Consider the following 14014-nt stretch of genomic DNA (forward strand, 5'->3'; position numbering starts at 1 on the left):
GGCAGGGTTCTACAGGAGCGAGCTGCCTGCTCCTGCAATAAGTCATCAGATGCCATTAGCTGTTCTGCTAAGCCTGACTGGCGAATACATTCAAGTACTGGGTCCCTAAAGAATACCTCTTAGATAAATACCAGAAACATCCACTCACCTAGAATCAGTGCGGGTTTTGATGCACTGAACAAATCCTTGTTACAGATGTTATCTTGTTGCATTTGTCTAGGTTTTGCTTTGTTTGTTTATCTTCAAACTGACAGACACCTAAAATTGGCTTGTTATACCCCTAAAATTAATTGTAGTTTACTGTAAGCTATTTTCACAGCAAGTAGTAATGTGTCTAGAGAAGACATGGTTTTTATGTTTTCCTAATATTTTAATATTTGTAAATATTATTGTGTGTTCCGTATTGAATACTTCCAGTTGGGAAAGCATTTATAGACACCCAAATATCAGAGTGGCACATCCATGGTGAGATCTGTAGGGCCAATTTAACCATTTGATTTGACTGCTCCATAAGTTTTGTCAGATGCCTTTCACGTCAGTGTTGAAATCTGAAATGTTATGGTAACTGGGACACTTAGGTTTTTTCTGCAAAAGGAAGTCTCTGCCTTCTCTTTAGAGTATGATATCCTTATTTCCCATTTTTATTCTGTAATCTTATCTTTATTCAGTAACAAATTGTTACTGTCTCTTTTAAATGGAGAGGAAACTGAGGGTTATCTAAAATCATTTTGATTCACAGAAAGAATTCATAGGCTGATAAACAGTCCCAGGACCTGAGAGTGTTAGATCATTGGTTTAATCATAAATCACATAGTCTCTCAAGAAACTGTATGATATGCAAGAGAGTTGGGCGTGTTCACCCTGGAGAAGAGAAGGCTCTCGAAGACCTTAAAGCAACCTTCCAGCATCTAAAGGGGCCCTATAAGGAAGGAGAAGGACTTTTTGCAATGTCATGTAGTGACAGGACAAGGAATAATGGCTTTAAGATGACAGAGGGTAGATTTAGATTAGATATTGGGAAGAAATCCTTTACTGTGAGAATGGAGAGGTACTGGCACAGGTTGCCCAGAGAAGCTGTGGCTGCCCCATCCCTGGAAGTGTTCAAGGCCAGGTTGGATGGGGCTTTGAGCAACCTGGTCTAGTAGAGGATGTCCCTGCCCATGGCAGGGGTGTTGGAACCAGATGAACTTCAATGTCCCTTCCAACTCAAACTGTAGCTAGGGGATCTATAGTAAAATTATTTAATGATACAGAAATATGACTTATTATTTGGTTGCTTACTGTAGAGTGTGTGAGACCCTTTAGCTGATCCGAGCTGAACAATTTCTACCCATGCTTCTCTTTGAACAGCTTACAGTTATCCTGTTTATCATGGAGGGAAGTGGGATTTGGAGAGGTGTACAAGTTTGGATATTTTGAAAACATCTTTTCTTAGAGGAAATATGATTTGTTGAAAGTGAGAAACAAGTCAGAAAACTGAAGCACAATATTATTCTTAAGTAGCTTTTTAGCCAAAGATAGGAATTGCACACTTCCTGAGGGTCTGCAGTTTGATACTGCAGTTTTGTACAGGGTAGTAATTAAAACTGATCTTCCCTTGCTCAGTTTCTTAGGAATAGCTTTTTCTGCTGGTTTTGAGTGTTTGTCTCTTGTTGTCTGTTAATAGTGAATTTCAGCAGATCAAGATAAATAAACCCTCCAAAATGTACATATAGACATAGCAGTACAGTGTGCCTGTAAACCTTACCTTCAATAAACTATGAAAATTTCAGCTAGAGGCCGAGGAACACAGTACAGTGAGCAGCAGGTTTTGTGTTTGGTGAAGTAAGTCTGCATCCTCCCATCACACTGCGGGCTTCACTGCCATACTAATTGGGAGAAAATACTCATTGATTTCAAGGGGCTTTGGTTCAATCTGACAGAGTATTGACAAAACACAGAGATCTCTCACATACCTACAGGGTGTACTCCTGTGTTAACCTTACTAGCAGCCCATCTACTCCAGTGCTGCAGAGAGCTACCAGAGAAAACAATTCAGCCTGAACCTTGTTACTGAGGAAGCTAAAGATGGAATTGTTGTAGGACTTGCTATAGGACCAGGTCTCTGCTCTAGCTGTGCATAGATACCAAAGACAAATGATTCACAGGCCTTTGTTTAGTTTTCCCCCAGCTTTGTCCAAACCCTTTCTCCCAGGCTGGAGAGCTGCCACTGCGGGGGACACTGCCATGGAAGGAATATTACCAGGCAAAAGAACCTACTGGCAGGAAGCCCCTGAGAGGAATGAGAAGTATGGCCAGGAGGAAGGATATATGGTAGAGCTGGAGCCATGAACTAAAGCAAAGTGAAATGGTTTTGGCTAGGCAGCGCTTAGAGCAAGAAAGAAGAGCACATTTAGTTGCTGGAAGCCCCACAGATTCCTCACAGCAGGACACAAGGCAATCACAAATCTGGCTGGCACTCTGGTTATACAGTGAAGCAAAGCCAACTCGCTGTCCAGAGTGAGAAATTCAGGCATAAGGTGGGAAAGAGGAACAGTGGGAAACTAGGGATCTAGTTCCTGGCTAGGGAGACTAGATGCAATTGGCTTCTGAGTTTTGCTATGGCTTAGTCAAATCCACTGTTGCCAAGTGGTACACAAGTTCCCATGCAAAGAGAAAGTGGGGAGGAAAGTGCTGAGACCAAATTGAACTGAAAATGGGGAGAAAAAACACCTGGAAAATGCTTTGAAATTATTGACTTGGGTTTGATTGCCACATGGGGGAGATCTAAGCCTAAACAGTCATTTCAGAGCACTGTCATGTGGGAGGAATTCTTCAGCAGAAGCAGGGTGAGGTTGCATGCTGTCTTTGTGCCTGATGGGACAGCTGGATGATTATTACATCAAATCATGCTGCCAGATGACATGTGAAGACCTGGTGACATTCCTGGGAAAAGGCAATTAAGAGCTGATAAAAAGCAGAACTCTTCCTACCCTGCAATCATGACACAATTTAAACTTTTCCTATTATTATACTAGCTATGGGAAAACAGAACCACATACAGATACATCACCATGGGTTCTATATCCAATGTAACACCATGAGTTCGATGTCCAAAGCTTTCAAAGATAGTGTGGATTCTGTAAAAAAAGCCAAATGCTTCCTTCTGTAGGTTATTAAATGACAACAAATTAACATCACTAAAAACTTAGCTTTTTAAGTAAAGTTTTAACTAAAATTTGGTTTATCTGCAATGATTATTTCTTTAAATATAAAAAGCAGAATTGCTAAAAGCTTCCAAGATAATACAGTCCCTCTAGTCTATCCATTTTGTGCCATGCTAAAGTGATCCAGAGGAAATAAAATGATCACCCATCAAAGCATAGTCATTTAGGATTAAAAAACAGACTTGCAGGTACCTTCATGTAAAACAGTGAGGTACTTCATGAAGCAGCTAGTAACAGGTTGCAGCTGGTGGTTGTTCAAGTACAGATCCCTGGTAGTTGCAGAATACAGACGCGTTTTAAACTCCCATTGAATACAAATCAGTTCTATATCCCCACCGACCTGTTGATGACACAATTTGTCCTTCATGGCTTCTCACACACCGCATGCAAGAAGAAATAACTTGTAGTTTATGATCAGGAAACAAGTCAAATGGTCTTAAAGCCATTTATGTGTCCCCCATAGTAGGAACCCAGTATTTAAAGCTAATATACAATGATCTGTGCTTTTGAAATCCTGCCTTTGCCTTTACTTTTATCTGCAAGAAGTAACATACTGCCAGAAACGTTATTTGTGTTGTATTTTTAGTCCAGGCACAATGGGTCTGTACATGTCAGAAAATTCAGGCTGACCTCTGATCCACTGAAGCTGTGTGCCAATATATGTGTACTTGAGCTTTTGGTTAACTGCCATCCATATATACTTTCAAACCTCTTGAGGTCAACCTACAGCATATTTCACAGCTGAAGTTCATCCTGTCCAAACTCACTTTAAATCTTCTAGCATCTGCTTTCTTTTTACAAGCCAGAGAAGCTGCCTTTATGAAAACAGGTATTTTTTAAAGTATATAGGTTTTAAATGCTTGTTTAATTGTTTATTTGATTTTACTTTTATATTACCAACAGCATGTTATACTTCACAGACATGTGGTTTAGCTGTGATCAACTTCAGATTTGTCTACTACCTGTCAGACAACTGTAGATGATAGTACCCCACGCTGGAGCTAAAGAAACTTGAAATCAGATAAATAGTTGTCAGAGAAGTAGTTTTGTCTAAAAGCATGACAAAATTGGCTTTGGATTTGTGACCAGAATCTGTCTTTCCCAAGTCCCACCCAGTTAATACTTAGTATGCCTGGGCCATGGCAAGGCATGGATTATCTGTTGGTTGTGGGAGACAGGAGAGTTGATGGGAGCAAAACAACTTTCAAAGAGACATTCCCGTAAAAAGTCATCATTGCTGTGATAGGGGGTTTGTTCTGTGCAGTGCATTCCAAAACAAGAATCTGTGTGTACCCCTCCTTGTGGGCCTTTGTGAGCTCAAGATAACTGGTGCTGTGTCTAATGGCTCTATTCTTATTTCTGCTTAGTTTTCAGGACTTTACTTGTTATCATTCTTCACCATCCTTGTTGGGCTGGTGCTCTACTCCTCCACATCCACCTATGTAGCCCAGGATCCTCGGGTGTACAAGCAGTTTCGAAACCCTTCAGGACCTGTTGTAGACCTGCCAGCAACCGGCCAGCTGGAGCCTTCGGTAACATACACCAGCCTGGGGCAGGAGACAGAAGAGGAGCCTCATGTTAGAGTTGCTTAAGCCCAGGGCCGTTGATCACCTACTGATGATTCAGTGGAGCTTGTATATCCACTATCTCTGTATTGTACATAGAGAAAGGTATTTACCAGGTGCAGTTACACCAGTGAGCTGCAAGGTAGCAAATAAGGAAAGCTCATAAAAATACAAATTACTTGTTCCAGAGTGTTCATTGCAAGGAGATGCCGGTCCCTCATTTACGATGTGAGCAGCATGTTTGCAATACAAACTGCTGTATATGAATCAGTTAATGTCAAACTAGCTGTGAAAGATACTCAATATCTAAGATGAAATTACATAAAGAAGTTCACAGAAGGGTGTTTCTGCACCCACTGAGCGATATTATGTCTAAGCCACACCAGCTGTGGAAAAGCCGCCTTTTTACAGCAAATACACTTGTGCAGTCCACTGTTAATTTCTCTCTAAGAGCTGTTTGCACAAAGTAGATGGGTTAGTTATGGTAGCAACAGCTTGACACACTTTTACTAGCTCCTTGGATCTGGTGAGGGAAAAACAATTAATTCCTCTGTAGTATCTGTTTAGTTGCCCTTTCTAGGTAATCTGTTCCATGAATCCAGAGAAGGGACAACTTACAATATCCGTCTCTATTCTAGGAATAGGTATAAGGTGAGCATTTTAGCCTTTCTATATTTGCAGAAGTGAAGTACTCAAGCATTGACCTCTCTGTGATCCATGGCAGATTTCCTAGCAGCTGAGGTTCTGCATGAGGTGATGGGGAGTTAGTTTCTCTGTAGTCGTGACTTAACACGGATTTCTTACTTTTTAAACTTTAACCTGTAAAGAGAAAACCACATTTTCTAGTTTCCTATGTATTGTACCTCTCCATGGTAAGATGACAAACCATGTGGATCAGGGCACTCATTTTAGATACTCAGTGCATCGAGGGTGCCTTCTGCTGTTCCAGTTTGCTGAATCTCCTGTGGTTCACTATTCTAACAATAGCTATTTAGAAATGTGTCTGCTTTTTTTAACAAAACCCATGAATTGTAAAAATCCAGAAGATTAAGCAAGGAATTCATGAGCAGAAAGTGTGAACCATCTGCTGGTGTGGCTGCAGTACCACAGAGGCAGTCATACCAGCAGGGTGCAGCCAGTTATTTTTCAAGAACTACAAAACTAGCAGAAGAATTCAGCAGTTTACTTACATTCCTGGAGACATGTGAAAACAGTAATGGTGTGCTCCACAACTGTACTTCTACCCCAAGAGCCTTATCAGAATGGGGGATATCAGTCACCACCAGAAAGAATCCATCTCTACCTGTATGTTTGCTCTTATGAGAGCTCAGTTAAAGGAAATTATTATTTCAATATCCATCATTTATTTGCAATTTAAAATTAAAGAAGGAAGGAAAGGTGATCTTAGATCTAACAGATAGGAGAGGGATCCAGGAGAGCTCAGTTTTGTTCACAGATCTGTCACATCTCTGCATGATCCTTGGGCATGATTTACCTTCTGTGTGGCTGTTTCCCAATCTCTATAGATGGAAATAATCATATTTTTACCTACCTCACAGGGGTGCTATGGGACCAAGTTATTTTAACCTGCTTCAGGATCTTCAGAAGGAAGGAGTTTAAGTACACAATAGCACTGTAAAAGTGTGTATACATTCATTGTATTTGAAAATCGAGTTTATGACAGGGTTGATGAATATTTAGCCTGTGGGCATAGAAGATGAATTTGATTTGAATGCTATTATGCTGAAGAAGCCTGTCTCAAGTGAAAATGTAGGGCTTCATGTTTGAAAAATACAACTTACCTATTTCTGTTTTAAAAAGAAAATCAATCTGTACTCTGGAGATTAGAAAGGCCACACAGTTCAACCAAGCAGGATGAATTTCTGCTGAGGTAACATTCATCTTTTATAGTCCTGTTCTGCTTTAATATAGAAGGGACTTCCCTGAAGCAGACTAGGAGAAGTATGTATGCATAATATACAAGAAGTGGCAAATGCCAGAATGCTACTGAACAGCAGAAGTATGTTGTATCTTATTCTCACTGTGGAGGAGGAGATTTCTGTCCCACTGTGTTTAGGCTGCCTGACACCATCCTGCTGCAGCTGAGGGAAGGGTCTGCAGTATTCCCAAATTGTGCCCAAAACTGACCCAAAAGCTTCAGTTAAGATGGCTTGGGTTTAAACAAATACATGATTTTTTTCCACCCAACCTTCTGTTTATTTAATGTTTTTAGCACTGATGTTTCCAAGGTTTTTACTCTTAAATCATTGAGGTTTCAAATAAAAGATTCCTACAGAGAAACAAGAGTCTGTGTTCTGGAGATGTTAAGGAAAGTCTAAATCCTACAGGATTATAAAAAAACTTAAAAACACACAAGAAACATTAAGGTCAATAGGGTGGAAGTCCAGGTAGGAAGTGCATAGTGAGATGAAGCCCTGATGCACAGGGGCCAGCAAGCATCCTTCAGTCAATCCCTGGGAGAGATTTGACTTCAGGTGGGTTTTGTACATTTCCCAGGAGCAGGCGTTCTGGTTAAAACCACCATGACTCCCTCAGGTACCCAGAACCAAACTGATGGGAACCTGTCATTTCAGTCTTTTTTGCTACCTTTATACCAATTAAATACCTTTCTCTGAATGTTTGTCCCTGTGTTGGTCTGAGAACCTTGAGGATTGCGTGCGTGTGTGTTTCATGTTTACAATTCCTTCCTTTTGCGTAATTGTTTTGGTTAATTCCATTATTAGTATTTATTTTTAAGCCAAATGTTTGTGGTCCTTCTGCCTCCCCCTCCTCATTTTTCTGACACTAACTTGTAGATGTTTGTTAGAGACTTCTCAGAAACAGCAGGGCAGGAGGCATCTCCCGACCAGGTCACTGGGCTGGGGGTTTCTGCTTACCAGAGTTTGTGATCCACGAGTGGCTGAGAGGTGCCATCTGAAGCTATTTTTACAGGCTATTTTCAAAGGCTCTGTTGTACAGAAAGAAGTTACGAATGATTCGGTGTGTACTCTGCACCCAGCCAGCATCCCCTGTGATACTCACGCAGGAGGAGTCTGATGTACAAAGTGGGGCTGCTTCACTGTCTGTGTCTCCTGTTGAACAAAGTGGATACTTGGGTTAGCACCAGTGTGCTTGTGCTGGATGAACCATCAGTAGTAGAGCTTTACAAGTGACTGTGTTGACTGAAAAACTGAGGTCTAGTAAAGGAAAACATTACTTCTACCTGCTTGTTTTCTGCAGTTCAAGACCTCAGTGTACACCAGCAAAGGTTCTGCTATCTAACCGGCAGCTATCTAACTCTCTGTGTCACATAGTACGTCTCTATCTCTGTATAGCTCCTTGCCTGAACAAACTGAAACTCTTGTTATACTGCTGGCCTTGAGCAGCCCTTGGCAAGACTGATGTAATTTTCTGCTGCTGGATGAAAACCTTCACTGGGAGACAGACCTTGTCTTTGTTCCAGCTATAAAGTTTCGAAACACACAATGATAGACCAAGCAATTGAAGATTTTGCACCACTGTGTCATAAGAAGTTTCAATGTATAGTGTAGAGATTGCTAACTTGTGCTATTAACACTTTGACAAGCGTGTAGTAACGTTTTCTTTCCTTTTTTTTTAAGCCATTTAGTATTCCTGAGCTAGCTACAAATACAAATTTTACCCCATGGGTAGGATTTTATTGTTAAATGCCATAATAAAGCACACTAATCTTGACAACGCAGATGGAAATATGAACCAAAACTGAACAAACAGAATCCCAACCCCAAATCCTGCATCAAAAAGCTGAACAAACCTTTCTCCATTTTGATATTTGCATGCACCTATATGGACTGGCTGTGGCAATGTAATGCCTGTATAATGTTTTCAAATAAAAATAAATAAATGCTTTATGAAAGCAGGGTTATTGGTTTCCTTGTCTGTTTCCTTTGTATTTTCTTAGCCTGAAACAATGTTTCTGATGTGTAAATCTTACTGCAGGACATAATTTTTTGCTGTGTTGAAGATTTCTTGTGATGTGGTTCACCTACAATTCTATCCAAGATGTCTTGGTACTGGTGCCATTAGGCACTGCCAGGTATCTTGCCTGGCCCCCAGTTGCTGTGCCAAAAGGATAAGGGGTTTCCTGTGCAGGATAACAGGTGCACCCTGTGTTGTAAACTGTCATTCCCCTATGGCTATCTCAGGTATCCTGATATTTGTTGGTCTCATTTGACACAAAAGCACTCCCCCCCCACTGCCTTGCAGAAGTGATTAATCAATCTAGAATTAATGTGGGGCAATGCATGTGTATGATGTTAAAGGGCTTATCTGCCAGAGGTTACTGAGTGTCTGTGGCTGCCTTGCCTTGCACTGCACTGCAGCAGCACTTCCCAGCAGAGTCCTGAAACAGAGACAAAACTTAGATACTGGGGGGAAAGGATTGTCAGGAGGAGCATAATTGAGGAAAGGAAGAAAATGAGACTTTGGCTCATTTGAAGTCCAGATGGGAAGAAAGGAAAGGAAGATACTAAGTGTGAGAGCAAGGGATTTTGTGAACATGTATTCACCTCTAAGAGTGTTTGCCAGCACACGTATCTGTCCATCTCTCCTTGCCTGATGTCTCCGCAGGAAACTTCTCATTGGTATTTCTCACATACTTCATTGCTGAGAGTAAAAAAGGGAACAGAGGCTGGTGAGCTCATTTCCAGCCTTCCCCTGCACCATAATTGGGTGCAGCCCCTGATATTACAAAGCCAGCAATGCTGCACAAATGGGCTGGTGTATGTCTAATTTTCCAGTGGGAATGTTTCCTAAGCTATCAAGAGCTCCAGAAACTGAGTTGGTGTGCATGGCTTTGTCATTCTAACAGTTAGATTTGTATTTTCCTCCGAATCTGCTCAGGAGTCTCTCTGGCATTACAAAAATCTCCTTCTGTTGCCTGGCTGGAATTCAGCCTGGGTGCTTGAGTCATATGAATAGTAATTGCTTGGAATTACTCTAAAAATACATCATAAATAGGCATTAATGGATCCTTCTGTGCTTAAATCAAACATGTTTCAACACTGAAGGACACTCAGTCAGCTTAAACCTACCCATCTCGCTTTGTTTTTGTTTATTTACAGCTAGTTCTCCAAAATATTACAAATCCTAAACTGAATGCTTAACAGCAATATGCTGTGGCATACAAGTAAGAAAGTGATGATTTTACAGTCACAAAAACTGTTTTGTTAAGTCTGCTCCACAATTTAAGATGAGAAAAATACGCCAAACCTTTGCAAAAGGGAACATTTATGCAGCCATAGATGGGTTTACACAGCAGTTGCAGTGTGGATACCAAATGTCAACAACACAGCAGTGATGATGAGATTGAAATAAGAGTGTTGGCCACGCCATCCCCCTCCAATTTTAAGTGCAGGGTCATGCACTGTGGTACTTATTAATAAAAAATCCTGCTGTATGGAGGACATTAATTCCATAGGGCTGGGATCACTAACCAGCAATTAGTCACAAACTGGCTGTGAGCCACCAACAGGAGACAAAACCCCACAAATTGACTACATAAAGGCAGTTGTAACCCTCATAGTTACTTGCATTGCAGCTGCTATTTTAGTTTCAGTAAAAGGCCTACAGTGTTTCTGCAGGCCACGTTGCTGGCATGGAGCAGCCTCCACAGCCTTGGAGAACACCATAGGTGCCCTGTGGACTCATCAGGTCTCTGCTGGGTGAAGGGAGGAACCACTGCACTGCCTGCCACTGGCATTTCCCTTAGCAAGCAGGACCCCTGCTACCACTGCTACTGTACAGCAACCAAGTGGAAGAAAAACAGTTGGCTCAGAGTAACTGTTGAGGCTCAGAATTAAACATCAGCACTCTGTGCAGTCCTTACTGTTGTAAAAGTGCACATTTGCTATTATTTGGAGGCTTTTTTTTTTCTTATCTTAGAAGTTCCATTTTTAGTTGAAAATTATGCATTGAGTTCCTCTGGTGTTCATGAGATTAGAATTTACCCCTGTATGCATAGTCTTATGCTGGCAGAATCTCTGTAAGAGTACAGATAATGTCAATCATATATGCTATCCAAATATTTTTAAATCAAGACTGGGTGAAGCTGATTTTAGTGGATTTCTGGATTTTATAATACATAGGTTCTGATTTATAACCTTCAGCTATAGTTAACTTTTTGTGACTCCTTCTTATGTACAATCCCCTCAGGCAATTGCCCAGTGCTACCCGGCTCTCAATGCATTATTAATTTGTTACTGCCAAGTACATGATTTATACTAACTATTGCATTTTTACTCCCCATGTCTCGACAGCAGTGGACTCATCCAATTTGAACATAACTGCAAAGCTGTCCATATGAAATCTTTCCCTCCTTGCCAAGTGAAATACATACATGCTTGTCAAGAACAAAGTATTTGATTTACCATGGATAAATAAAGGACTTTTTTATTCGCACACCTTACCAAAGCAGACAGATAATGAACATGTACTGAGTTTACATGATCACTGAGCGCTGAAACACAAAGTGATTCAACTTTAAATGCTAGAGACACTTTGCACACAAAATAGCTTGGACTTTTACAGCTGTAGAATGCCTGTGAGCCCATGGATCAACGTTATGTGAGGTCATGCATATTTAACTTCACGCTGACTACAGTGGCCACTGTCACAGAAGCCTGGCTATTTCCCATATCCATAGGAAACAGGCAATCAGTGTATGCACATTCTTAAAATTACTACTTGGCTAAATGAGCTTCCTAAGTGAGAAGGGGGAAGGGAATGGGCTAATCACGACAACAATCTGAAGTCTCATTACATGACTCCCTCTGAGCTTCAGCTTGAATTATCTGATGTAGTTCTTGGCATTAAACAGCTTTGCAGATGGTAAATGGGTCACACATGTATGCAACCATGGGAGTGTATTTCATAAGTCTTGATGTCCCCATGCTTCCTCTGTGACCCTACACTTTAATTAAAAGAGAGTACCCACAAAACAGGATGACAACTTTATTCCTTTAGAACTGTTGCAGTTCAGTGTGTCCACCCTTCAGCCTCCACTCAGCAGGCTTCATTTAATAACCAAGTTGATGAGGAACATTAGCACTGCAGGCCCTGCTTTGACGTTGTATCCTAGGAGCACACCACCTCCTGTGGCAGGGTGCACAGTGCAAGTGGGCCACACTGGCCAGCAGAGCATTTGAAAACCCAAAATTCTATCTTTAGTTTAGTCTTGAGCCTTAATACAACACACAACAAAAGGAAACAAGGTTTTTAAAGTGGAACAGGCATGTACTGAAAGAAAGGAAGAAGACAACACCTAGCTTCCTCATCTGACAAACTTTTTTTCCCAAATCAATCACCATCCACCTATTTCCACATGGCAAAGACAACTGCTAAGCTCATCTCCTCTGCCCTTTTGCTCCAAGTTAGTCACGCTGCCTTTTGCAGCTCTGACCTAAATGAATTCATTCACATCCTCAAGACCCTTAGCTATCCTGCCTCTCCCTCCCAGTCTGCTCCCATGGTGTGGGTCCTCTGCTTGCTCTGTGACGTCTCAAACATCTTTCTGCCTTGTTGCTTGTGTAGTCCAGCCAAATGGGCTTTTGGCCATGGAATATTTGAATAGGAGCTTCTTTTGGTATCTATATGAACGTCAAATTCCAGCCCTGCTCCATTGCAACTGGAGGGTTTTTTTTGAAGGGGAGTGTGTGTGATTGAATTTATAATGCCCCTCCTTCCCCAATCTACCTTATGGTATGCAACTAGTCATAAGAGATTCAAAATAATTATGTCCTTTTGCCTGCCATTTGGCTTACAGTGAAGGTGAAAACTTGTTTGATGAACCTGTCTCTGACTTTTAAGTTAAGAGGGTTGGCTGATGGAGGATGATCTATGGGTATCCTTGAAGTCATTGACAAGTCAGTAACAAAAGAAGCTGTGTAGTGACATTTGGACTGAGCAAGTGATGGTAACCTACGTTATCCTTTCATGAGTGGAAATACAAGCATAAAAATCAAAATGCTTCTCCACCTTGTAATTACTTGAATATTTACAGAGATTACATTGACAATCCATTCACATACACAGGGACTGGCTTCCTCTTCCCACATCTCACCTGCAGCTCGTATTTTCCTCTCCAGCCTCTGTGCAGCTGGTCACATAAAAATCTTAATTCCATTAATTACCAGAAAAGGCAGTGTTTATCCAAGGTATAGCTGCGATTGACAGCTCACAACTTCATTTTCTCCTTGTACAAGTGACTCCTTTGAGCCACGTTTGGTACAGACATGAACTGTGCCTGAGCTGGTGTTTGCCATGACAGGCTGTGTGCAGGAACTGTGGATACTCAGTCCACAAACCTAAATCTTCGCTTCTACCTCAGACCTCAATTAATGAGAGAGGGTGGGGAGGCAAGCGCAGCTGAGATTTTTGTATTTCCCCTGGGTGAAGAAGGGAAGGACGTGCTCAGGACAGAGCGAGAAAGCTTGGGCTGCTACAGCTGCTTGATTTCAAATTGGGTCCAGACACGGCCAGGCTCAGCAGAGCCAGCAGCCTGGCACCTTCCACAGGTTTGCTTTAACTGGAATTACTGTTGTAAGCTGCTGAGCTAAAGAAAGTAATTGCAGCAGCTGCACTAGCAGCTGTGGAAAGGGAAGCATCACTGCCAGCTATAGCACAGGTATCTAACATGACAAGGGAATACTGATGGACTTTGCTTTGAGTGTGCGTCATGAAATATCAGGGAGAGGCTACATGTTCATTAGAAAAGTACAGCAGCATTCCCACTTTAACTTGTGCATTTTCCTTTTGAGTTTGCCCACATATGGCACCAGGAGATCTTTTCCACATTAGTGTTGGAGACTTAGAGTAAAATACAGGTACAGAAAGGCTAAAAAAAACCCAAAGCTTTGTCAGATCAAGACACTCTCAGTCACATGAAATTCAGTCCTGCACCTCCTTTGCATAGTAAGCATTCCAGGCAAGGGCCAGGTCCAGACTCCTGCAGCTCCCCGTGATGGTGAGGCACCTTTACAGTCATGAAAGATAAAGACATGGCAGTGGGGAAGAGAGGAAAGTGGTGATTATGGGCAGAGGGGGAGAGGGGGTGTAGTCCAGCCAAAAGGTTGGGGGATGAACACGAATTGTGAAAGAAAGAAGGGCTGGGGGCAGAGGGGCTGTTGTCTGGGGACATATTTAAGAGGCTGAAGAGGGGTGGGAGAGAGGTTCATCACCCTGCCTGCTATGAACACTGAAAAATCT

At 41.7% G+C, this 14014-nt stretch overlaps 1 protein-coding gene across 1 annotated transcript in view; it reads left to right on the forward strand.

Moving 5' to 3' along the window:
* SLC35F1 (solute carrier family 35 member F1) overlaps nt 1-8671 on the forward strand; it is a 244908-nt gene extending 236237 nt beyond the window's left edge. Inside the window, exon 8 of the mRNA XM_034061113.1 lies at nt 4574-8671. Within this exon, the coding sequence (XP_033917004.1) occupies nt 4574-4798 (225 nt within the window). The 3' untranslated portion in view covers nt 4799-8671. The remainder of the gene's footprint in view (nt 1-4573) is intronic.
* The last annotated feature ends 5343 nt before the right edge of the window (nt 8672-14014 follow it).

The sequence above is a fragment of the Melopsittacus undulatus genome, chromosome 3 (assembly GCF_012275295.1).
Source record: "Melopsittacus undulatus isolate bMelUnd1 chromosome 3, bMelUnd1.mat.Z, whole genome shotgun sequence".
In the NCBI taxonomy this organism is placed as follows: domain Eukaryota; kingdom Metazoa; phylum Chordata; class Aves; order Psittaciformes; family Psittaculidae; genus Melopsittacus; species Melopsittacus undulatus.